Source organism: Elephas maximus, chromosome 19, assembly GCF_024166365.1.
Source record: "Elephas maximus indicus isolate mEleMax1 chromosome 19, mEleMax1 primary haplotype, whole genome shotgun sequence".
Taxonomy (NCBI): Eukaryota; Metazoa; Chordata; class Mammalia; order Proboscidea; family Elephantidae; genus Elephas; species Elephas maximus.
Window position 1 is genome coordinate 12,254,536 of NC_064837.1, and position 24,899 is coordinate 12,279,434.

Here is a 24,899-nt window from a genome sequence, read left to right on the forward strand (position 1 = left end):
GGGGCCAAAGGGGCTTGACCACTTTTTTTTTTAAATAGAGGAGAAAACCAGTTTGATTTTTTTTTTTAATGTTTTATTATTATAGACAAGAGAGGGAATATCAGTATGAAATTATTTTCATAAACCATATTCACCAGTATGTGGTTCTCTAACGAAGTGCACACAAAGCAGGCATGCTTGTGTTTTCACCTGTCTGATCAGCGTTCCTGCTGGCGAACACAAAGGCACATGTGTTACCTTGTTGTGAGGAAAGCATTTGAGCAGTCCGGGTCACTGTGTCAACACAAGGGGATCTGCAGGATTTTGGTGTGGAGGGCAGAAAAGATGCAGAACTCTCTCCTGTCCCACTCTCAGTCCCCTCCACCTCAGCACTCGGTTTGGAGCTGCAGTTTTCTTGGTTCAAAACAGATTCTCATGGAAGGGGGAGGGGGATGCCCTAGCCCCTGGGGAGCCCCTTTAAATCCCTGGGCACAGTGATGGGATTGATTGGGAGGGCTCCAGATCACTTGGGCCCTGGAAGTGTGGTCTCACTTTCCGTGCAAGGACATCCTGTCATCCATCCCCTTGACATTCCATCCTCACAGGAGTTCGATTTTAATGGGTTTCAAATGACGGAGAAATTTTCAACTTTAATCAGTTTAAGTTTTGGGTTTATTCATATGGCGTGTCATTCAGCTTGTTGAAGCACTTCTTATATCTTGCCTTAAAGAACGCTTAAAGAAGGAAGAGAAGACTCGTCAGGAGCTGGAAAAGGCCAAAAGAAAACTAGACGGTGAAACTACTGACCTGCAAGACCAAATCGCAGAGCTCCAGGCCCAGATTGATGAGCTCAAGATCCAGCTGGCCAAGAAGGAGGAGGAGCTGCAGGGTGCCCTGGCCAGGTCTGTGGTGACCCCATGGCCTTCCTATTGAGTGTGTTACAGCGGGGTCTATTTTCAAAAGAATTTCTCATGTCAAGGAGCATACAAAAACCCTGGGAGAATGATACATTGTTTTCTTGCTGTTGGATATGACATAAGAAAGTGAAAAACCCAACCATGCAAGAAAATAAGAAAATCTCAGAAACAGTTCTCGATATTTATATTATGGACATACTTGGATATTTACACCAGAAAAAAATGATTTTACCATATCAAGTAATTCAGTTTCTATACATTACAGATGAATTTTAATGTGTTTAGGATGTTTGCCAGTTACCGTGGAATCGATTCAGACTCATGGCAACCCCATATGTGTCAGAGTAGAACTGCACTCCGTAGGGTTTCCGGTGGCTGATTTTTTCAGAAGCAGATCCCCAGGCTTTTTTTCTGAGGCACCTCTGGGTAGATTCGAACCACCAACCTTTCTATTAATAGCTGAGCACACATTAACCGTTTGCATCACTCAGGGACTCCTGAGAAGTTTCAAGGAAATGGTTTATCAGAAATTATATTCTCTCCACTTATAGCATAATTTGATGTTCTGTTCTAAAACATTTATTTTTAGAACGCAATTCATATATAATGTATTTATACCAAATATCTCATTTCTTTATTTACGTTTATCAGTCATTAATGATAAAAAAAAAAATTTGGCTACATGATCACAGTACTTGGAGTTTAGTTTATAATTTGGTACCACCAAGAAGCCCTTAAAACAAAAATTTTTGTCCAGCCCCTGTTGTCAGTCCTCCTCTGGCCAGATGGCCTACTTTTTCACTTTCAGGGACAAGGTCTGTACTCTGGAGTTAAGTTCTTTACAATTATTGTGTCTGTTAGCTTACCCCTCCCCTGCCCCAACCATCCCAGCTATCCCCAGTCAGAAAGATCCAACCACATCCTAGACCTCACACAGGAGCAAAAAGTAGAAAAGAAGGTGTAAAGTCGGTGTGGAGATACCTTCCTTGCGCTGTGTTCCAAGGTCATCTCTGAATCTGCTGATTCACTCTAGGCTGGGTACCAAAGTGATGGCAGATTGCTACCTCGACCAGTGTTCTGATTATACTGACATTTTACTTTACTTACCCAGGGATCTCCACGCCTGCCCCAACAGGTCCTGAGTGTCCCCTCCAGCCTCATGCCGCAGGGTCTCCTATGGAGAGGTGCCTCAGGGTTGGTCCCCCTGCGCCCTCTGAGTGCTTCTTAACGCATGGTTGTTTTCACAGAGGTGATGATGAAACACTTCATAAGAATAATGCGCTGAAAGTCGTGCGGGAGCTACAAGCCCAAATCGCTGAACTTCAGGAAGACTTTGAATCTGAGAAGGCATCACGGAACAAGGCAGAAAAGCAAAAAAGGGACTTGAGTGAGGAACTGGAGGCCCTGAAAACGGAGCTGGAGGACACCCTGGACACGACTGCAGCCCAGCAGGAACTCCGGTGGGTGAGCTTCTGCCACAGACATGGTGCAGGTTACCACAGATGAGGCCAGGAAAGGTGTCAGTCAGGTGGCGTTCGCTGATCTCTCCTATGAGGGAGAGCTTTACGGGAGGTGGCGTTTTTTCCTCTGTGTTGTTGAGTAGCCCTTCTCCCTGCTGGGAGTGACAGGCAGGCACACTGGAGGTGAAGTAGGACTAGTTAGAAGCAAACCAGCCCACAGATGGAAATGCACATACAGGGTGGGTGGGTGGACTGATACACCATTAGATGTGATCAGAAAAAGCCAGTCAGTGAGGGATATCTAGGGAAAGACAGAGGGACAGACACACACAGAGGACTGGCAACAAATTCGTTGATAGACACCTATGCTACCAATGAGCAATAGACAGGGCCAGGGGGATGGACATAGAAATAGGAAGAGATACATGGGTGGTCAGGCATTGCTGGCAGTACCGATGGGTACAGACAGTGACAGGTAAACATGAGAATGGAAGCAGGCGCTCACCAAGATTAAAGAAATGTGTATATAGGTACTCTGACAGTCATGCTCTGGGCAGAGACACACAAGGTAACAGTGAGCCAGCAGCCAGGTGCAGGCACAGAGGCACAGGTGTGTGGAGCCAGAGAGAGTTCACGTGGAGAAACCTCAGGTACCGGAGAGCCACAGAGTAGGCCGGTGAGCAGGCCAGTGGTGGCTGCTGGGAGCGTGCAGGTACACGTCTCAGATAAGCAGCCTGAGTTGTGGGGAGAAGTGGTGGCAGATGTGCCCGCCCGCCTCCTTGGCCTCTTCCTCTCCTCCCTTATCAGGGCTCCAAACTGCCAGACCTGAGACCCACCCTAGAATCCCAGGTGTAAGGGAGCCCGAAGTGCCTTGGCTAATGATCTGGCTGGCAGCACACACACGGCCACACGCACACACCTGCCAGCTGCTCCATGTGCGAGTGATGGGAAGAGTAGCCTGTCACTCTGAGAAGGTCGCTAAGACGTAGAATAAAACTAGAACAGAAAGCACTGTTTATGAAGACAGGTGTAATCAGAGACTAGGAAAATAACTTGGAATAACCAAGAGGGAAACAGCCGATCTTCACTATTCGTGGATTCTGTATTTGTGAATTCACCCACTGGTAAAATTTATTCATAACCCCAAAATCAATGCTTTGGGGTTTTGTGATCATTCGCAGACGTGTGCATGCGGAGAACAGCACGCCTGGTCCCAGCTAAGATGGAGCAAAGCTGATTCCGTATTTGCTAATTCAGTGTTCATGGGACTTTATAGAACATAACTGCTGCAAATAACAAGAATCAACTGTATGTTGTGAGGAGAGCCAGTGGGGAATTTTCCAAAAGGACAAGGAGGTGATCTTGGGGTTCTACCCAGCAGCCAGAAACATGGCCACAAAGAGAATGGTGCCACAGGTGTCTGCAGAGACGGCCACTGCAGTGGAGCGGTGTGACCCGAGGTCAGACTGGGTGTTGCGAGCCCTGAGGGGGAGAGTGGAGGTGTGGGCACGGAGTGTTTGTCAGGGATCCCGACCGTGAGTATGTGAGGCTCCAGCGGTAACTCAGACAGCTGGTGGTTTTTGTTTTTAGCCTGTGTGCCCAGACAGAAGAGGTCCTGAGGTTTCCTGCCCCTTTCAACAGCATGACTCTGCCTTCATCAGTTTTAAGTCCTGCCTTCTCTTTACCTTGTCTCCTTTTAAAAAATCTGGAAACCATGGCCTAGACTTCATTGATATCTCCATTCTCAGCTGGGTTTTTCACCACAGAAGAAAAAAATGCTCTGGTCCTTTCTCCCATCCAACCCTCGCGAAAAAAAAAAAAAAAGATCATATGTATTGAGTAAAACCATGCCTGTGTTCAGGTACAGCACACAGTCACTCTGTCGTACGAGGAGTTTAGGTGGCCAGCAGCTCAACACGTAGGCATTGGTGTGTGCCATGCTCTTGCCAAGGACAGTTAGACCCCAGCCACCTGCCTCTCTGTTGGCGTCATACGTTTAGTATAAAGCAGCAGTCCCTCAGCAAATCCAGTACCCTTAGTGGATTCGTGGACATTTCATTTCTCTTCAGGCTTTATGATGAAAGACTAAAGGAAATTGGGTGTTAAGCCAGGAGGAGGGAAGGTGAAAGGTTCATCTGATTATCAGTTTCGAGTAGGGACTATGAACAAAACTAGTCACCCAAGGATACCGATTGATTAAGACTGAAATCAGTACGGTAAATGCCACGTATGGCCAGGAGCTGTGATAACATTGAGTTCAACCAGCTGTACCCTGACAGCAGTCCTGAAGCAGTAGGATGGCAGACTTGCTTTTATACTTTAAAACAGCTCACCAGTTACAACAGTGGCTCATACCGATTCCTACGTGGTTGCGTTTTCCCTTTCTGCTCCATTGGAGTAGTGAGGTCTGGAGGGCCAAGCTTGGTGGTGCCCACAAAAAAGGGGCCCAGGAGGCTCTAGGTCCGTGGTCAGCATGGAGCTGGGAGAACAAACCATTAAAGATTCTACGTGGTCCAACTCAGCCACCAGTTTCCCTGGCTTGGCAAGAGGTGAAAACATGCATTTATTTGCTCAGCTTTGTCCTCTTGATCAATCTGTATCCTTAAAGATGGTGCTCAGATTGACAGAGTTAGAAAGTGGCTTTTAAATGGGGACGTGAAGTCACCTAGTTAGTGAAATAACTTTGGTTAGTTGAGTTACCATGTGTATGTTATGGCAAATTATAAAAATATTAGAAAGCCATATGAAGGTACTTGCTGCTAGTATGACCTTCCCACTGTAAGGGCATATTAGATAAAACCTAAGTTTGTCGCAAAATATTCATGTTCTACAGTCCTTTGTACCTGCTGCACCCTCGTATCAAACTCCAGAGGCCCTTTCTGAACCAGGAGTGTAGCCCTTCAACCTGCCTTCTAATTGCCCTGTCCCCCAACAAATAGCCACCCCTCCCCCCCCCAACAACCATTACCTTGAACTATTTCTTGGTAGAGTTTTGGGCTTTGTAGAGTTTGTTAGTTAATTGCAGCTGCTCTTCTTGAATAATGAGAAAGAATCTTGCTTTGTTGTGGTACCATGTCCTGACTCATGGGGCCTTTACCGCCCCTCAGCTTTTAAAAGTCCCTGGGATTTGCCTGTTTCCGGTTTTGCTGAAATGTGTGCTGGCGCTGTGGCAGGCGGTTTGTTGTCCGGCATTAACCAATTCCCGACCTACAATGAAACTAGGCTGCCCAGAATAAAGACCCTTCAGGGTATTATACCGTCTCAGTCGTGAATCGCATGTGGAATGGAAGTTTTACTGGTTCTAGAAGGATTTCCTGATATCACAATAATGGGCATGCCAGCCTGTTGGAAAATAGCACATCAAGTATTTATCAAAATAATTGATATAATATTTAAAACAAAAATGACAGCTTAAAAATGTATGTTTAATTTCATCAGCCAACTAAGACTGAGCTTCTTAAAAATTTTTTTCTCTAGAACAAAACGTGAGCAGGAAGTGGCAGAGCTGAAGAAGGCTCTTGAGGAAGAAACCAAGAACCATGAGGCGCAAATCCAGGACATGAGACAAAGACATGCCACGGCCTTGGAGGAGCTCTCAGAGCAGCTGGAGCAGGCAAAAAGGGTAAAGGGAGCACCCACTGGGCCCCTGCGTCTTCCTGAGAGTCAGCCCTCAGGCTGACCTGACGCGTCCATTCCTTCAAGTATTGGTTACTGCTCAGCCTTTGTACAGCCCTGAGGTGGGCTGGATGGGGGAGCCAGTTACCCATAAGGTAGTGTCTGCTTTCTGAGGGCACAAGAGAGAAAAGCCATATACTCTTGATTTGTACAGGTTTTTTTTTTTTTTTTTTTAAGGAACTAGTTGGATCTAGCAACCATCTCAAATGACATAGTCCTCTCTAATTTTTCCTTTAATATTCCTCCAATGGCTTAGCTCAGAAGCCCTGAATGGTTTTTAAGTCATTCTCTCTCCTGCCACAGGTGAGTCACCAAGTCCTGTTGATACTCCCTGTCAAGTGTTCCTTGTAGTCCTCCCTCTCTACTGGTCCCTCCCGGCCTCTGATCTCCTCTCAGGTCACTACACACGTTCTTGCCATTCGTTCCTTGCCCCCTCTTCTGTGACACTGTGACATAGTGACTGACTGGCAGCTTTCCATTCTGGTAAAACTTAATTTCATTTACCGTCATGCTTTTTGCTCTTGCTATGGTGAAATACTCCCTTTCTTCTTTGCCTACCCAGATGCCACCTTTTATGTGATGACAGTCCTGACACTTATGGAGCATTGATATGGTGTGTGCCAGTCACTGTGCAGAGTACCAACATGCATTGCTTTCTTTAATCTTTGTGACAACTCTACAGGGGCGTCTCTGCATCTCTGTTGTTCTCATTTAAAAGATAAGGAAACTGAGGCCCAGCAGTGAGGAAACTGAGCCAGGGTCACACAGCTAACACATTGGACAAGCAGACTGGAAGACAGGCAGCCTGCCCCAGAGCCCATGTCACACTCCTCCTCACCCCGAAGGCCTGTCCTGAGTCCCACCTGGTACGCGAGGCCTCCCTGTAGAGATCCATCCAGTTGTGATCACCCTCGGGCCAAAGCATAGTGCTTACTCAGGTTACATACTATCTTCTTGTTACTCACATGCGTCCCCTGTGTTCATCTCATCCCAGCAACAAGATTGTCAGCTCCTTGTTAGTAAAAAAGAACAAAATCCTTTGGCTTATACAAAGGACCACGTGGATGATCACCTTGGGGCAGGATGCACTCAGTTGTTCCCCCTGCACTGACCATAGAGCTCCTTACATATTACATCTACTCCCCCAAGCGGTGTGTCCGGCTGCCAAAGCACCGCAAGCCATTTTCTTTACACTGAACAGACAGTGTACAGGTGTGTTCCTTACATAGCAGTCTTGATGCTCGAAGAACCGCAGATGTTTTCATTCACTCGTTCCAAGTGTTGATTGCAGACTCTCTGTGTGGCAGGCACAGTTCTACAGGTAAAAAAAAAAAAAGCAGCCCTTTTTATGGAGTGGTATAAAAACACCAGTAAATTATTTTTTCCTTCCTTCTTCTAGTTCAAAGCAAATCTGGAGAAGAACAAGCAGGGCCTGGAGACAGACAACAAGGAGCTGGCGTGTGAGGTGAAGGTCCTGCAGCAGGTCAAGGCCGAATCTGAGCACAAGAGGAAGAAACTTGATGCCCAGGTCCAGGAGCTCCACGCCAAGGTCTCGGAAGGAGACAGACTGAGGGTGGAGCTGGCCGAGAAAGCCAACAAGTTACAGGTAAGCCCGGAAAGTATCTGCCCCAGACATACCTCCTAGGAAAGCACGTCTGTAATTTACCATCTTATGGCCATAAAAGTCCCACTGATAACGTGTTGCTGAATACCGGAAAAGTGCCATCACAGGTGAGAAACATTGAATCTTAAAACCCAAACAAAAAAACCATTGCCATTGAGTCGATTTCGACTCATAGCGACCCTGTAGGACAGAGTAGAACTGTCCCGATGGGTTTTCAAGGCTGCAGTCTTTATGGAAGCAGGCTGCCACATCTTTCTCCTGCCAACCTTTCGGTTAGCAGCCAAGTGGTTAACCACCAGGTCTCCATATATGACTAGTCCGCACTAAAAACCCTGAGAGCTGAGTCTCTGATGAGCTCCCCTGGTAGACTGCATTTCACACACACTGTCATGACTCTTGGCTAGAGGAGGTAAGCCTGTCCTGTGTGACTCACTGGGAGAGCACTCTTGGAAGCTTGTGCCCGATTTCCTTAGGACGTCATCCAGGCACCTTTTCCTTTACCAGTTTTGCTTTGCATTCTTCCAGTGTAATAAATCATAACTGTGAGTATGTCTAACACGCTGAGGACTGTGAGTCCTCCTAGAGAATCATCCATCCAACCTGGGCATGGTCTTGGGGACGTCCGGCACAAATGGTCTTTTTTTTCACTGGAGCAATACATACTGTATGTCTTTTCTTACTAAACACTCACCTTATGTATTTCATTTTTACTGGTTGCATAGAAGTTCATTATAGGACATTAAAGTTATTTCCAATTATAAACAACCTCTGCAATGAACATTCTTAAAGCTGAACCTGTGTGTATATCCTTATTCCCCTAGGATAAATTACTAGACGTAGATTTGTTGGGTCTAAGAGTATTCTTATTTTTAAGGCTTGTGATACAAAACTGCCAAATTGTCCTGTAGAAAAGGCTGTACTGATTTATTCTTCACCCAGCAGTGTATAAAGCCAGTTTTCTCACCATGGCCAGTACTAGATGTATTTTTTTGCACCCATTATCCCACTCTCTTACTAGGATCCTGGAAAATTTGAAATTTTGCTTATTGACTACATGGAACAACTCAAAAGACTATAACCACAATTATTGGCTTGTTGCCAGTTCGTGCTTTTTTATTTTTAAAATAAATACTATTTGACAGCATCAAAGTAATATACACTAAAACCAAAAACCAAACCAGTTGCGGCTGAGTTGACTTCAACTCATGGTGATGCCGTGTGTTTCAGAACAGAACTGTACTCCATGGGGTTTTCAAGGCTGTGACCTTTTGGAAGCATATCACCAGGCTTTTCTTCTGAGGCACGTCTGGGTGGGTTCAAGCCACTAACCCTTCTCTTAGTATTCAAGCACTCAACTATTTGTATCACCCAGGGCTTGATATATACTAGGAACCTAAGGTCAGCAGTTCAAACCCAGCAATGCTCCAAGATGTACAGCCTTGAAAACCTAAGGGGCAGTTCTACCCTGTCCTATAGGGTCGCTCTGAGTCAGAATAGACTCCACAGCAGTGGGTTTGGGGGGTTTTGGTAGGTCATATAGACACCTTCTGCCCAGCGCATACCAAGATTCTAGACTCCCAGAAGGAAAGCAGGTGTTCATGTAAACCATATTGTCTGCAAAAGCTGATAGGTATTCAGCATGGTAAGTGGGACTCACTACTGTGCCTAAATTTAGCAAATTTGCTAGATTTAGGCACAGTAGTGAATCCCTCTTACTGTGCTGAATATGAATCAGATTTTTTAAACCTTAAAGAACTTTGGACTTAAAATACTAAAACTTAAGCGTTAAAGTCTCTTTTGAGGGGCCATGGTGGCACAATGGTTAAGAGCTTATCTGCTAACCAAAAGGTCAGCAGTTCGAATCCACCAGCTGCTCCTTGGGAACTCTGTGGGACAGTTCTACTCTGTCCTGTAGGGTCGCTGTGAGTTGGAATTGACTCATTGGCACTGGGTTTGGTTTTCTGGTATTTTTTTTTTTTTTAGTCTCTTTAATAACATTCAAGTTCTATAAGAATAGGAACTCTGCTTGCCCCCAAAGTGTATGGTTAACTCCTCTTAGTGTGAAACAGGATCAGAGCGGACTCCTGCTGATTTCACAGCCTCTTCATTGTCAAAATAAAAGAAGACATTAAACCAAAGTTAAGAGGCCCCTCCTTGCCTTGTGGGGTATATCTTGAGGGTTCTTCCCATCCTTTTAGCAGGTAGAGGCTGTGACAGCTTGGCGTAGTGCCTTTGGAGAAAATAGACACTTGGGATTGAAAGCTTTCCTTAATTAAATTTGGGGGTTTTGAGTTTGTCCGTCCCGACCCCCCAAATTTTTTTTTCTCCCTCTCTCTGTATTTGTGAGTATTTAAGAATGGTGATTCTGGAAGCTTTGTGTTTGCCTGCTGTCAGCTGGAATTTACTCCTTCACTCCTCCTTGCAGAATGAGTTAGATAATGTCTCCACACTTCTGGAAGAAGCAGAGAAGAAGGGTGTTAAGTTTGCTAAGGACGCAGCTGGTCTGGAGTCTCAACTACAGGATACACAGGTATTCGGGGGGGGCGGGGGCAAGGGGCCTGTAATCATAATTCTAGGGTTTGGATCGTATGTAAATTGGTGAACTAAGCTAGCCCCTGAATTACTTTCTAGATCACCCCTTGTCGATTTTCTGCCATGCTTTTATTTTAAACCACCTTGCATTATAACCAGCCTGGGTGCTCAGGGTGTCTCACTGGAGGCCAGTGTCTCCTGGGCAGAGCCTGTGGTTCCTCTGTGCACTTGGCAGGTGTGGGGGGCCTGGCCGGGCTGCCTGGGCGGCGGTTTACGCAAGTGGTGGTCCTTTTGCACGTGTGTGCATCACTGATCATTTTAAATAAAATTGCTTTTTATGATTGAAGTTTCATTATACTGACCTAAGAAACGCAGTCCATTTTGAGAAAGGGTAGGTCGAAGCCTGATTATCATCTTCTCAAAACTTGGGTGGAATCGTTTGTTAGGGATGCTTTTAAGCCAGACGGAGGTTAGGTTAGTAACTTTGGTGATTTGAAGTAACTGAGCACGTTTTTCTTGGACTTTTACATCTTTTTATTAAATTTGCAAGCATTTCTGAATGTTTTCCTGCCAGATTCTGGGCTAGGGGCTGGGATTCAGGAGTGAAAAACTCGGAAGGACAGAAAATTCAGTAATTAGCAGTTGGGGGACAACTTCAATGTGATTGGCATGTAAGCAGTGACAAGGCCATGTCATGGTTGGTGAGACTGAAGGAGGCAAGAGCCAGATCACAGAAAACCTTGTGTGTGCCTTTGAATTTTTTTTTAAGCCTAAAAGAGACAAGTCACATTTACATTTTAGAAAAATAAATCTGGGAGAAAGTAGAAAAGACAAATACTTGAGGGGTTGCTCAAGACTGGAGGAGATCCCAGTGAGAAACGCCAGCACCAGAGCTAAGGCATGGCAGAGCAGAGAAGATTCTAGAAGTAACTGATAAGATGCGGGAAGGGAGGCCTCTTAGATGACCCTTGGGTTTCTGGCGGGGCCCCTGCATGCATGGTGCTGGGCGGAATGAGTTGAAAGCAATACTTGTGTTAAGAGCTTTTATAAAATGATCGTGTGTGGTTTTGAATTGTTTGTGTGTCCCTCCTTCACTGAGGCACTGTCTTTTTTATAGCACGAATCTCTTTTAATAGAAGTGTTTTTGTTTTGGTGATTAATTATTGGCCTTTTAAAAAAAACAAACAGGAGCTTCTTCAGGAGGAGACCCGCCAGAAACTGAATCTGAGCAGTCGAATTCGGCAGCTCGAAGAGGAGAAGAACAGTCTTCAGGAGCAGCAGGAGGAAGAGGAGGAGGCCAGGAAAAACCTGGAGAAGCAGGTGTTGGCCTTGCAGTCCCAGGTGTGTGTCCTGAGGAAGCGGTGCTGCCTGAGTGTGCGCAGCCAGCCGCCAGTGTCCCTAGCACTCTGCATTGTCTCAGCTTCATCTGGGACAGTTAATTAGGTTGTGCTAAATGAAGCCACTAAGTGTTTTTCTTTGACCCAGCCAAATGCTGATGTACCATGCTGATTACAATGTTGGAAGCATTTTAAGTAAAGACGCAGGACTGTATCAACTATGTAAGTTTTCAGTCCAGTCGTTTTCTAGATTATTAGCTTAAAAATTCAGCTACAGGCTAAGATTCATTTGAAGTAAAACCACATAGTATTGACTTACAATATTTTCTCACAAAGTATTGAAAACAGAAAGTTCTTTATTCTTTGAGTTTTTCAATATCGATCTTTTTCTTTTATACAAAACCTAGTTGACGGATACCAAGAAGAAGGTAGATGATGACTTGGGAACAATTGAAAGTTTGGAAGAAGCCAAGAAGAAGCTTCTTAAAGACGTGGAGGCACTCAGCCAGCGCCTGGAAGAGAAGGCTTTGGCTTATGATAAGCTCGAGAAGACCAAGAACCGCCTGCAGCAGGAGCTGGACGACCTGACAGTCGACCTGGACCACCAGCGCCAGATCGTCTCCAACTTAGAGAAGAAGCAGAAGAAGTTCGACCAGGTGGGTCATCATCTCTTATTCCCTCGCCCAGAGTCGAGGACAGCACCACACATTGTTTCCTCCTGGCCAACCTCTCACGTTTGTTGTTTTAATTTAAAATAATCTTTTCCTACTTCAAAAGCATTTTTTCATATTTATGGCAAAATTGGAAAAAGCAAAAAGAAATAAGAGCCCGCCTGCCATCTAGTAGTGTTACCCTTAGCAGTAAGTCAGACATGTGATGCGTTGGGAGTTTGTGTGGTGTTTTCATTGCTCCATTCTCTGTAGCTGTTAGCAGAGGAGAAGAACATCTCTGCTCGCTATGCAGAAGAGCGGGACCGTGCGGAAGCAGAGGCCAGAGAGAAGGAGACTAAAGCCCTGTCCCTGGCCCGGGCCCTTGAGGAAGCCCTGGAGGCCAAGGAAGAGTTTGAGCGGCAGAACAAGCAGCTGCGCGCAGACATGGAGGACCTGATGAGCTCCAAAGACGATGTGGGCAAGAATGTGAGTCATCCTGTGGCTCAGCGGTTGGCTGGGGGTGCCTCTGGGGGCAGGGTGCTGCAGAAAGGGAGTGGGGCCAGGAACACGGAACCCGGCCGAGGAGGAGCTCAGGGGCATCCTGGCCTGTACAGAAATAGGGGGCGAAAGTCTTCTGGGATAAGTTTCTAGGCTTTTTGAAGTCTACTTTCAGTTCTCTGTGCCAGAGCCAAGCTTGTCTTTCTTAGGTTGAGGGGTGAGGAAGCTTTGTTCTTGGTCCCCTTGACTGGCCCTCGCTGCTCCAGCCTGCGTCCTGGCAGGGGCACCTTTAAACAAAAGGGTGTCCTTTTTCCTGCAGCCACAGGCAGTTGTCAGACACAAGCACCCGAGGTCACCTCATGGGGTGGGGGGTCTTTCTCCAGCATGGAGGGGGAGTGGGAGGAGCCAGGCGGCAGCCGCAGCTCTCCCTGACCTGGGTCTCCTAGGGAGTCGCCCTCATCTTCTGTGGAGGCATCGAGTGGTTGAGGGGGTTATTCACTGTACGTTTCTGCCACACCGTGTCCTTCCACCGTGTACAGCTTCCACAAAGAGCTGCAGCTGTCTCTACTACCCTCTACTCCTCTGTCAGTATATGAGGCGCCGAATATAGTGAAGCAAGCCCGGCCTGGGCATGAAAGACCAGGTTCTGGGCCCAGCTCTTCCACTCGCTTTCTTCCGACCATGGGAAGCCCTTTATCTGTGAAATGGACTTTATACTTGCCCTGTTTCACATAGCTACTAAAAAGGCGCTTTGAAAAGCATAAAAGTTCTCTATAAAGGCAAGCTCTCATTTTCATGGGGTATGGGCTCTCTGGTCACGTAATAAGGGAGTGAAGACTTTGCTGCCTTGCTGCTGAATTTTTTTACCCTGGGGCCCGAGGGTCCAGCTCCGTGAGCAAGAAGGGGTTACCTGGAGTAGAAACATCGTAAAGTGTGGGGAGAGAATTCCACCACTGAGTCCGTTTTCTTGTTCTGTATTAGTTGTCACTAGAATAATCGACAGCCACATATCCACTCCACAAACATTTCTTTCGTGCCTCCCAAGTGCCAGGCACTGCTGAAGACAGGACCTCCCCGTGTATGAGTTTCTTCCTCTGCTGCCTGAGAGCACCGGCATGATCACGAGCCCCAAAGCAGTCATGTGGTAGCGCTCACCTCAGAGGGCTGTTGTGAGGACCAGTGGAATGTGAGGTGGATAAAGTGCTAGCACCGTGCATGGCCACAGTGAGCACAGGTCCATGTCTGTCGGAGCTCCTTGTCCAGAGAAAGGTCAGGCCTCTATTTGAGCTGTACCCTGCTTCTCAGGCCTAACACTCCTTACTGTTTCAAAGCTTCCACGTGTGCGTTTTCAGTACGCAGTTGAAGCAGGAAGGGCTGTGTGAGAAACAATCCCTGATAACCACAGACAGCACGCCAGCACTGGTCCGCAGACAGGTTCGCCAACACAGCCGTGTTTTTTCTGTTCTTTGGCTGTAAAAGATCTCTCAGCTTCAAGGTGGTGAGAGGATGATCATGGACCACACGTGAAATGAAGGCATCAGCACTGTCATTTAAATGGCATGGTCTGAAGTGAGGAGTGGCCGCAGAGGGTAGGGATGTGTGTGTACGCACACACACACATGCACACACATAGGCTGGTCCACAGCGACCAGAGTGGCCATCATGCCGTGTGTGGGCCTACAGAATAGGAAGACTGTCGCCCTTAACTGTGCCTCTGCCAAGGGTCAGCTCTGTCCTCATGCTTCGGTGGTTTAGGTTCACGAACTCGAGAAATCCAAACGGGCCCTGGAGCAGCAGGTGGAGGAAATGAGGACCCAGCTGGAGGAGCTGGAAGATGAACTTCAGGCGACAGAAGACGCCAAGCTCCGCCTGGAGGTCAACATGCAGGCCATGAAGGCCCAGTTCGAGAGGGACCTGCAGACCAGAGATGAGCAGAATGAAGAAAAGAAGCGGCTGCTGATTAAACAGGTAGGTCAGGGGAGGTGCAGCTTCAGGGACAAGGCCTTGCACTTTCCGCAGAGCGCTGTTCTGGGCCATCCTGTCCACTCAAGTTAGAACACCTTAGCTGGAGTAAAGATAGCTTAGTCATTTGAGAATTTCATTCCCTGAAATTTATTGTAATTGGTTTTGGTTTTCTGTTTCTCGGACGATATCATTGCTCTTTATAAGTCAGGATTTTTTTACCTGTCGGGAAGCTGTAACTGTAATCTAAAGGGACTATGAAGTTAGGATCAAGTTCTAGGAGCCTTAGAAGTGTGGCAACAGGAGAGAATGGGTGCGGCGGGCCTGCCCGGGGAGGGTCCGGAGAGAGTGGGTGCGGGCCTGCCCGGAGAGGGCCTGGAGAGAGTGGGTGCGGGCCTGCCCGGGGGAGGGTCAGGTTTCTGCTATGCAGACCCCCTGCCCTCATAACTGCTCTACAGGAAAGAAACCACAGATATCCCTTTTTCATTTTAAAAAGTTGCTGGCATTTATGATTTGGATACTTTTCTGAGTGTGTATTCTTTTAAAAGTTTAAAAACTAGTCATGAATATTTTGACATCTCTTAGAGTTCGTGATACCAAATCTTAGGTCTAGAATCTTTTCCCTTTTTTATTTTCATCCTGCTATGTTTATTTTATTAGTCATTTGTTTCTCAATAAGAAATTACCCCAAACTTAGTGGCTTAAAACAGCAGACATCTGTTATCTCACAGTTTCTGTGTATCAGGAGCTCAGAAGCAGCTGAGTGGGGTGGTGCTGGTGTTCTCGCTGAAGGCCTGGCTGGTGCTGGAGCACCCGCGTAAGCTGGCTCTGCCACAGGGTAGTGCTGGGAGGTCTCAGTTCACCTCACGTGGGCCTCCGCAGGCAAGAGTGAGCGGCCTAAGAGCAAGTGAGGAGGTGCCCTCCTGCCCCTTAGGACCCAGTCTCCAAAATCACACACATCGCTTCTCGTCACTTCTGTTAGTCACTTCTGTTCGCTAGTGGCCAGTCACTAAGTCCCGCCCACATTCAGGGGGAGGGGAGCTAGGCGCTCACTCTTGAAGGGAAGAATATTCAGGATTCGTGGACATGTTTTAGAGCCACATTTACAAACAGCATGCAAGCCAGGCCTCTGCAGAGTACAGCAAGGAGACCATGAGTGTCTTCACCTTACCTGTAGGCAGAAACCCACGCTCCTCCGCCCTCTCCCACCCCTGCCTCTACAAAACCAGCACAGGAGAGGCCTGCTTCTCTCCCGGAGAGGACAAGTTGGGCCATCTGCCTGGCCCAGCGCCTCCTGGTGTTACCCCCGAGCATAGCCCTTCCCAGCAGGGCTGCAGGCACCCTGTGTGGCGCCACTTCCAGACTGGGACCCCAGCAGCAGCGTTCTGTTCGTGGAGAGCGTAAACTCCGTGAAGGCAGGGACTTGCCTTGCTCATCTCACTCCCCACAACTCCTACAGCCATGCTGGGACAGTAGCCCTCAGTAAACACTTTCTGAGTGAACAGATGAAGCAGGAGAGGTGGGGAGACCATCAGGAGGTGGCAGACCTGCCCAGTGAACTCAAGCTGATAAAATTGAGGGCTCAGCAGCTTCATGTCGGCCCACATTATTAGCTCATCACCAGTGATTCAGTGTTGGGATCATGGTTTAAGCAACTAAAGAGGTGTTTTCCCAGCACCTCTCATGCAGTAGTGTGAGTTAGCAATACTGCCCCATCCCAGAGTGTGTGATGGGGGCGCTGTCAGTGGACCCCCAGGTGTGTCCGCCTGCTCTGCAGCTGGCCTTAACTTGGTCACTTCTCCAGTGGACGACTTTTGCTGCCTTCCTCTTTCCTCGTGCACCAAGTACTCCCAGTTCTGTGAGCACACACCCTCTGCACTGGTCAGGCTGGCCCCTCACAGCCCTCGAAACAGAGGCCCCACTGTTTCCTGGGGCCTCTATCAGGTGCTACACCGTCTCTTGTCTGTCCCAGCCCTTTGTTTATCTAATTGTGATCCCGCTGTCCCATGTCTTGGTCGTGTTGCATCACCCAAACCATATGCCTGAATCAGAGAGTCTGCTGCCCTATGCCCCCTCAGTCAGCGGGGTTGACCTGGACCAGGTACTGGTTTTATCCTGTTTATTTTTTGTTTGTTTATTTGTTTGTGTTTTTAACAGTCCCTCTAAATGAAAACTGCTATGGTTCTCTGTTAATAACAACACTCAGCTCAGTAGCAGAGAGCATCTTTACAGAGTTCTGGAAGGTTCATTCACCCGAGTACCTGAGCCCTTCTGTAGTGAGAGGCTGCCCCTCTCTGGTGGGGGAGGTCTGAAGGTGACCAGGCATGACTGGCCATCCTTAGGTCCGGGAGCTGGAAGCAGAGCTGGAGGATGAGCGTAAACAGCGGGCTCTGGCTGTTGCTTCAAAGAAGAAAATGGAAATAGACCTGAAGGACCTGGAAGCCCAAATCGAAGCTGCGAACAAAGCTCGGGATGAAGTGATCAAGCAGCTTCGCAAACTGCAGGTACGTGCAGCAGCCGCCCTGTCTTTCTGTGTGTGATCAGGCCCCGCTGAGAACGCACACTCGTGACCACTGTAGCCGTTACACAGTCAGACTGCAGAGAAAGGTGCTGTGTGCAGCCCAGCCTGTCACTACTCAAGGAGTGAGCAGAGCTGTCACCCTGGCTGTGGGCAGGGCTGTAGGCCATGAAGACGACATGTGGGTAGGTATCTCCTGTGCCCCAGATCTTGGACAGAACTGGGGATGGAGCCCCCAGGTGGAGCTTCCTTACTGGAACAACCACTTGTGGTATCTGACTGAACACACACCCCACCGAGTATTGTCCTCAGAGGAGGGTTCTGTCGACTTTCCTCTGTTGGGAATCTTTTCACTGTCACAGTGTTGTCAGGCGTATGTGGTGGGCCCCCTCGTGTCCCGTGGGTAGCAGCGAACACGGCACAGCTTGTCAGGGAGGGGCTGTCACTTACCTGACAGAGGCTCTGGGGAACTTCCTTCAGGTGGGCAGCTGGCTACAGACTGTTGTGCCACAGGCATAAATTCACACACACACACATGCTTTCCCTCATAAATATTTGAATTTTATTCTCAATATTTGGGTGACTTAAAACTGAGGGAAAAAACTGGAGCTGAAAAAGCAGAGAAGAGAGATTTCATATATTGGTTTTGTATCCTGCAACGTGTTGACTGGTTTGTTCTAATCGTTCACTGGATTCCTTCAGATCGTCTGCAGACAGAGCTGCTGCTGCTTCTTCGTTTCCAGTCTAGATGTCTTCTCTTCCTTTGTCTCGCCTAATTGCCCTGGCTAGACTCTTCATTGCAGCGTTAAGTAGAAGCAGGAGATCAACATCTCTGTCCTGTTCTGGTCTTAGGGGAAAGCGGTCCCTCTCTCACTGTTAAGTGTGCTGTATAGCTATAGGTTTTGTAGATGCCCTTCATCAGTGTGAAGGCATTCCCGCTATTCACAGTTCAAGCGTTCTCACTATGGAAGGGTGTCGAACTCTGTCAGCGCTTTTTCTGTATTTACTGAAATGATCCTGTGGTTTTGGTCCTTTATTCGCTTAATGTGGTATATTAACTAATGTTTGGATGTTAAACCAACCTGCTTTCCTGGGATAAATCCCACTTGGTCATGGTGTAGAATCCTCTTCATATGTTGCTGGATTTAATTTCCTACTATTTTGCTGGGGATTTTTGCCTCTATATCCTTAAAGGGACATTGGCCTTTTTTTTTTTTTTTTTTTTCCTTTATGGTATCTTTGTCACTTTTGTATAATTTTGTATTTATTAAAATGAATGTGCCTTACTTTTATAATGGGGTAGGGGGAGAAATCAAATGTTTAAAAACTAAGAATGAAATCAACTCCAGAATCTTCACTCTGTTTAATCTTAGGCTCAGATGAAAGATTACCAGCGTGAATTAGAAGAAGCTCGTGCCTCCCGGGACGAGATTTTTGCTCAATCCAAAGAGAGTGAAAAGAAACTGAAAAGTCTGGAAGCAGAAATACTTCAGTTGCAGGAGGTTGGTTGGTTTGTTTGCTCATCCATCCATTTGTTCAACAAATATTTGCCCTTGAAATTTCTGTTAAGATCAGAGAAATATATTTTACTACCTGTGTAGCCTAGTTTAATTTTAATATTCATTTTTCATATGAACTCGGCCATCTCGTTGCTTCAGTTCAGCGAACAGAAAGTGGACAGGTTTTGACATGCTCATATGTGTTCCTTTGTCCGCTAAAGGCAAAGGAACTGACTGGTAACTTTTCAAACCACTTCTAGGCCTGTTTCCATGTGTAAGAGAAGAGAATTATGTTTATTTGCTTATTTGGTGTCGGCAAGCATCAGGGTCATTTAACTCTGACCTTGGTGTTACAAGATTGCTGACCAAACCTTGGGACTTTGGACAAATCACTTAATCCGTGTGGGCCTCAGTTTCCACATCCATGAAGTAAGGGGGATGGCGTACCTTCAAACGCTGAGAAGATGATCTCAGTGTTTAGCCTGTTGGGGTGAGAAACGGGCCCTGACTCCTTCCTGTGGCAACTCATCTTTTCTGGGAAGTGTGCACAGCAGCAGTAGTCAGGCCTTTCTTCCTCCCCAGGCCAGCAGCACCAGGCCATCCCGCACCCTGCCTGTTCTCTCAGAGCCCATGCAGAGCACCAGAGGCTGGGGGCGCTCCCAGGACCTTGGAGAAGGGGGCCCTGCTTACCACCAGGGCTCAGCTCTCCCACACCCCAAGGTCACACTCCGCCCAGCTTCTCCCCATGGAGCATGGTCCTTGTTGCACCCCACAAGGACCTTATTCTCTTGAGCCTGGATAGTCACTGGTCTTTCTAGCCAGTGCACTTGGTCTCAAAGCTGTACTCTGTATGTGAAAGATACTTCAGAACCATGACTAGGTACAGCTCACATTTCTTTAGAGTGCTGAGTTTGCATAAATTTGTGTTCAGTTTGTGATGAAGAAACACCAGGCCTCTGGAAGCCAGGCATGTAACTGCCTTTTATGTTGAAAATAATGGCAGCACAGCCTTGCGTAGACTACAACTCCCCTTTGGACATTTCCATTTAAGAGTGCTTGCCCAGCACGTCGGCTGCCTCACTGGCAGCCACCAGACTCTTCAGCAAACTGGCGGTGTACTCTCTCAGCCCTAAGCTGCGGTTTGGGGGTGCTGTCAGTTTTCACCTTTGGAGGTCAAAGCTGAAATCACAGTCTGAACTTCTTTAGGAGCTTGCCTCGTCCGAGCGTGCCCGCCGACACGCTGAGCAGGAGAGAGACGAACTGGCCGATGAGATTGCCAACAGTGCTTCTGGCAAGTGAGTCTCAGGCAGCAGGTGGGCAGGGCGGGGGTCCAGGAATCGGGGTGCCCACCAGTCCCCACAAGCAGCCTGTGGCTGGGTCCCCTCCCTGGGCCACGAGGCCTGCACAGAGGCTGTGGGTGTCATTTGGCACCTAGGGTCAGTACTTCCATTCAGGATGGAGAGACTGGCGGGAGACGCTGAGCTTGCCCACACCGGCCCCCGGCAGCCGTGCACATTGTAGGTGTGACGCAGACACATCTGAAGCTAACCCCGGTTTCCCCAGACTGCCTGCCCTGCAACGCGGGTCTTCGCTTTAAAATCCGTTAGCGTTGCCGAGCAGATTCCTCAGACTTGAGCTTTCTCTGAATTCATTTTTTACTACGAATCGTCATTATCTCTTTTTCCAATTAAGACGTTGGTTTCTCCATTTACTCACTGTGCTGAGGAGTCGTAATGCACTAACAAAAGGCCAGAGCACATTTCCTAGCGTGCCGGGGTGAGGAGTGGGAATTTTATTCTCAGGGCACTGGAAAGCAATTAAGGAGCTTAAACGACGGAAGCCATGCTCTTCTCTGCATTCGTGAGCACTGACTCTGGCTATTGTACGTGCAGAACAGACAGGAGAGGCAGAGGGCAGCAGAGAAGCTAGTGGAAGGCTCCCACTGAGTTCCGGGCGGGAGGCGATAGGCTGGATGAGGGCAGTGGACGTGGGGAGAAAAGAGCAGGTGGAGAGCCTTGCTGGTGGACTGGAGGTGGGTGCAGGGAAGAAGAACACAAACGGTGCTCAGGCTTCTAGCAGCAGGAGTGTGGTGTGGAGCTGGCACTGAGCCGTCGCCCCCTGCCCACCAGGTCTGCACTGCTGGACGAGAAGCGGCGTCTGGAGGCGCGGATCGCACAGCTGGAGGAGGAACTGGAAGAGGAGCAGAGCAACATGGAGCTGCTCAATGACCGCTTCCGCAAGACCACACTGCAGGTGACCACACGGCGGCCTGTCCCAGGGAAGGATTGTGACGCCCTCTGAGCACATGACTAAGCCCTGTCTCCTCTGCAGGTGGACACGCTGAACACAGAGCTGGCGGCTGAGCGCAGTGCCGCCCAGAAGAGCGACAATGCACGCCAGCAGCTAGAGCGGCAGAACAAGGAACTGAAGGCCAAGCTGCAGGAGTTGGAGGGTACCGTCAAGTCCAAGTTCAAAGCCACCATCTCAGCCTTGGAAGCCAAGATTGGGCAGCTGGAGGAGCAGCTGGAGCAGGAAGCCAAGTAAGATTTTGCTGCTGCAAGCCAAAACTGATGACCTGTCTGCTAGAGACCAAGCTCCAGGCTCAGCCTGTGAGTCAGGGGCCAGGCAGGCGTGCCCCTACCCTGAGGGAGCACCCCATTGCATGGGGACGACATGACAAGGAAATGTAGAGTCAGGCAGGAGATAGAAAGTGGGGTGAGCCATAGAAGGGCCAAGAGTGTCAGGAGCGAGGAGGACAGATGGCTCTGGTGAGTGGACAGGGATGTGGGGCCCGCCTATCAGCACGTCCGGGCTCAGCTGGTACCCATCCACACTGTGGCCCCAGTTTCCTAGGCTCCATGGTTTACGTCTCTGCCTACGGCCGGTTGTCCAGGTTGGTGGCATCGTGTAAACATGCCAGTTTGTAGGCAGAGAAGAAATGCAGTGACCGATGTGACAGCTTTCCTCACCCACAGGACGGGCCTGCTGAGCAGCTTCCTAGCTGCCTTGGCTGTGTTCATCACGGTGGGATTTGGGAGGCACGGACAGCACTGCCCTGGGCAGCACTTAGTTATCAGAATCCTGGATGGTCTGAGCTAGAGCAGGCCTTCAGAGTCAGCCTCTTGCTGGGAGGTTGTGGCCCTGTTCCAGTCCTCCCACTCCACTCACCACTCCACTGGGTTAAAAAAAAACAAGGATTTCGGGTTTTTAAGTTGTCGTTAACATGACTTGCTCTTTTAGCTGACTCCATTTCTATCCATTTTTGCATAGTATCTGTTAAAAGAGAACTTTTTCTGTTTTTCTTGGAGTTCTCCAAATAAGCTACCTCTCCTTCACAGGGGACAGATAGGCCTATCGGGAAACGTGGTGACCCGTCTGCCTTCCAGCCAGGGCGACGGTGAGGTGTTCCGCAGGTCTAGCTCCATAGCCTCTAGCATGTAGTCAGTGGTCAGTAAATTTTGAGTTGAAATAATCACTTTAATAAATTGGGGTTTTGCTTTGTTTTGAATTTTCAGGCCAAAAGATTAGGTAATGATTAGACTAACCAATTAAGATTTTGTTTTCAAAAAGGCTGTGTTCAGTAAAACTAATGGGTAGCTCCCGTGTGCCATTTGCTAAAGACCACAGAGGTAAGTGATCACTGCTCTGTGCAAAGGAAAGCGGGCTTTTTCCAGCTGTCAGCGCTGAGGAAATATGTGAAAGATGGCTCGTATTCTGATCAGAAGGAAAAAGTTTCAGGGCCATGTTAATCATATTATTCTGACCAGAAAGTCCCCGTGTAGTCCTCTAAAGAAAAAGGGCTAAAAAATGTATTTTCCCCCCATTCAGAATATTACTTCAAGAATTTCAGGATTAGCTATTGGTCATTTTCACAGGGAACGAGCAGCCGCCAACAAGCTGGTCCGTCGGACGGAGAAGAAGCTGAAAGAGATCTTCATGCAGGTGGAGGACGAGCGCCGCCACGCGGATCAATACAAGGAGCAGGTGGGTGAGGGCAGGGTGCCTGGGGGCACAGCCACAGACCGTGAGTGGGTGAGGGCGGGGCGCTGCCACAGACCGTGAGTGGGTGAGGGCGGGGCGCTGCCACAGACGGTGAGTGGGTGAGGGCAGGGCACCTGGGAGTGCTGCCACAGATGGTGAGTGGGTGAGGGCAGGGCGCGCGCCTCCCGCCTGGGAGTGCTGCCACAGACGGTGAGTGGGTGAGGGCAGGGCGCGCGCCTCCCGCCTGGGAGTGCTGCCACAGACGGTGAGTGGGTGAGGGCAGGGCGCCTGGGGGCGCTGCCACAGATGGTGAGTGGGTGAGGGCAGGGTGCCTGGGGGCGCTGCCACAGGTGGTGAGTGGGTGAGGGCAGGGCGCACGTCTCCTGCCTGGGCATGCCAGCACAAAGACAGTGAGGACAGTGAGCCAGCTGTTACAATTTGACTGGCAAATGAAGGCAGAAAATGCTGCTGTGGAGGTCCAGTGTTTCCACCAACACCTACGGTTGGTGTTTCCGTGGGCACCCCAGGGGGCTAGGGATACAGCAGTGACAGGGATGCCAGCGCCACCCTCCAGGAGCTCACAGAAGGGCTTTCACAAGCACACCTGAGACAGGTACAAGCTTCAGAGGTGCACCGGGGGCTTTGCAGAGTGAGGTCTGACTGGAACTTTGAAGTTACTAACCGTCTCCTCACTAGAGTGCTGTCTTCCTGGGTGCAGGGGTGTCTGTTTCTCACCGCTGCGTCCCAAACGCCTGGACTAGTCCAGTTCACAGTTGGCTGTCACCGAACATGGATGGACGGAGGGGTGCGTGAGGTGTTGACTAGAAGGTGAAGAAGCAACAGATGTGCTAAGGGGCCCAAAGGTCATCATTATCTGCATCCCGATGCCCTTTTTCTGAGTATCAGAGGAGGATGTCAGTAGAGCTTTGGGTCAGGTCTACCTTGGGTAGGTCGCCGCTTTCCACGGCCTCTGTCCCCTGTGCTGTGATGAGACCTTACCACTGCAGATGCCAGCGTGGAAGGCTGACAGCTGAGGCTTTCGCTGCCTCCTGCTCAGATTCTCCTTTCTGCTGCTGCAGGCAGGCACCCCAGCCTTCCCTTCCCACCCCACCTTCAGGGCCTGGCAACACCGAGGCAGTTCTGTGTGGGCGTGAGCCAGACCCATGGGCAGCGCCCAGTCTCCTGTGGCTCAGGAACGAATGATCCAACCAGGGGGCTCTTGGTTCCTTGTCAGGTCTTCTCAGAGGGGCTGTGGACTTGAATCAGAGTGAAACACCCACACTTAAAAGTAGATGTAAAACTGCATTGTACAACCTCCTGGTGTTCGGATTGACCACCTTCTGGGGTCTTCTGCATTTTACGGGCGTAGCAGTTCCCTTTCACAATCCCATAGGTTCCTCTGTGAAGATACTAAACTATCGTTTTTCTGCAGAAAGTTCACGTGAAAAGTTTTAGTTTTTTCTAATTTCCTTGAGCATAGATGTCAGCTAGTTGCTCTGTCGACACTGGCTTTGCGGAGACGGGCAGGCAGATCAGAAAGTCCCAGACCAACCCCAGTCTTGTGCACACGTGAGCTTACGTGACTGAGGGGGCAGAGGACTGTCCACACCCAGCCTTCCACAGTGCGGAACTGGGGTTCACCAGGTTGGTTTGTGTTGATTCATGTACCTCCCCCAAGATGGAGAAGGCCAACGCCAGGATGAAGCAGCTCAAACGCCAGCTGGAGGAAGCAGAAGAAGAAGCTACACGTGCCAACGCATCTCGGCGTAAACTCCAGCGGGAACTGGACGACGCCACCGAGGCCAACGAAGGCCTGAGCCGCGAGGTCAGCACCCTCAAGAACCGGCTGAGGTGAGTGAGCATACGGGCTGTGTAAGCAGCCAGGTGTTGAGGGGGGTCGGCACCCAGAACCCACAGCAGACTCAGATTCATGTAGAGTGGATTTCTCTTGAGTCATTTCCTGTTTGTCCCTTCAGGTGTCTGACATTTATAGTCATTCTTGGGAAGCAGGGGAACAGGCCCACTCATTGTCCTGCCATTCCCAAGTGGCCCATGCTAATAAATGGCAGGAGGCCTGAGTGCCAGTCCCAGTGTCCCTCTCTCTGCAGCCTGGCCATTAGTGAGGAGAGGGTCCAGCCTTCACGACACAGGCCAGTGACGGGAGCACATGGGCACTGAAGCGAGACTTTGCTCCCTAGAGCAACAGCTTAGCAGAGGTCGGCAAACTGTGGCCCACAGGCCAGGTTTGGCCCCTGCCATGTTTTTGA

The 24,899-nt window shown here is 49.0% G+C and overlaps 1 protein-coding gene across 6 annotated transcripts in view; it reads left to right on the forward strand.

The window, feature by feature from the left end:
- The window catches only part of MYH10 (myosin heavy chain 10), a 163,261-nt gene that overhangs the window by 133,756 nt on the left and 4,606 nt on the right, over window positions 1-24,899 (forward strand). For all 6 annotated transcript variants that reach the window (XM_049861492.1, XM_049861495.1, XM_049861490.1 and 3 more), the window contains 16 exons: window positions 710-881; window positions 2,144-2,356; window positions 5,834-5,978; window positions 7,431-7,637; window positions 10,081-10,185; window positions 11,376-11,528; window positions 11,932-12,180; window positions 12,448-12,660; window positions 14,428-14,640; window positions 16,977-17,138; window positions 18,526-18,654; window positions 19,858-19,946; window positions 20,781-20,904; window positions 20,983-21,191; window positions 22,527-22,635; window positions 24,311-24,483. In XM_049861492.1, the coding sequence (XP_049717449.1) occupies window positions 710-881; window positions 2,144-2,356; window positions 5,834-5,978; window positions 7,431-7,637; window positions 10,081-10,185; window positions 11,376-11,528; window positions 11,932-12,180; window positions 12,448-12,660; window positions 14,428-14,640; window positions 16,977-17,138; window positions 18,526-18,654; window positions 19,858-19,946; window positions 20,781-20,904; window positions 20,983-21,191; window positions 22,527-22,635; window positions 24,311-24,483 (2,665 nt within the window). The remainder of the gene's footprint in view (window positions 1-709; window positions 882-2,143; window positions 2,357-5,833; window positions 5,979-7,430; window positions 7,638-10,080; window positions 10,186-11,375; window positions 11,529-11,931; window positions 12,181-12,447; window positions 12,661-14,427; window positions 14,641-16,976; window positions 17,139-18,525; window positions 18,655-19,857; window positions 19,947-20,780; window positions 20,905-20,982; window positions 21,192-22,526; window positions 22,636-24,310; window positions 24,484-24,899) is intronic.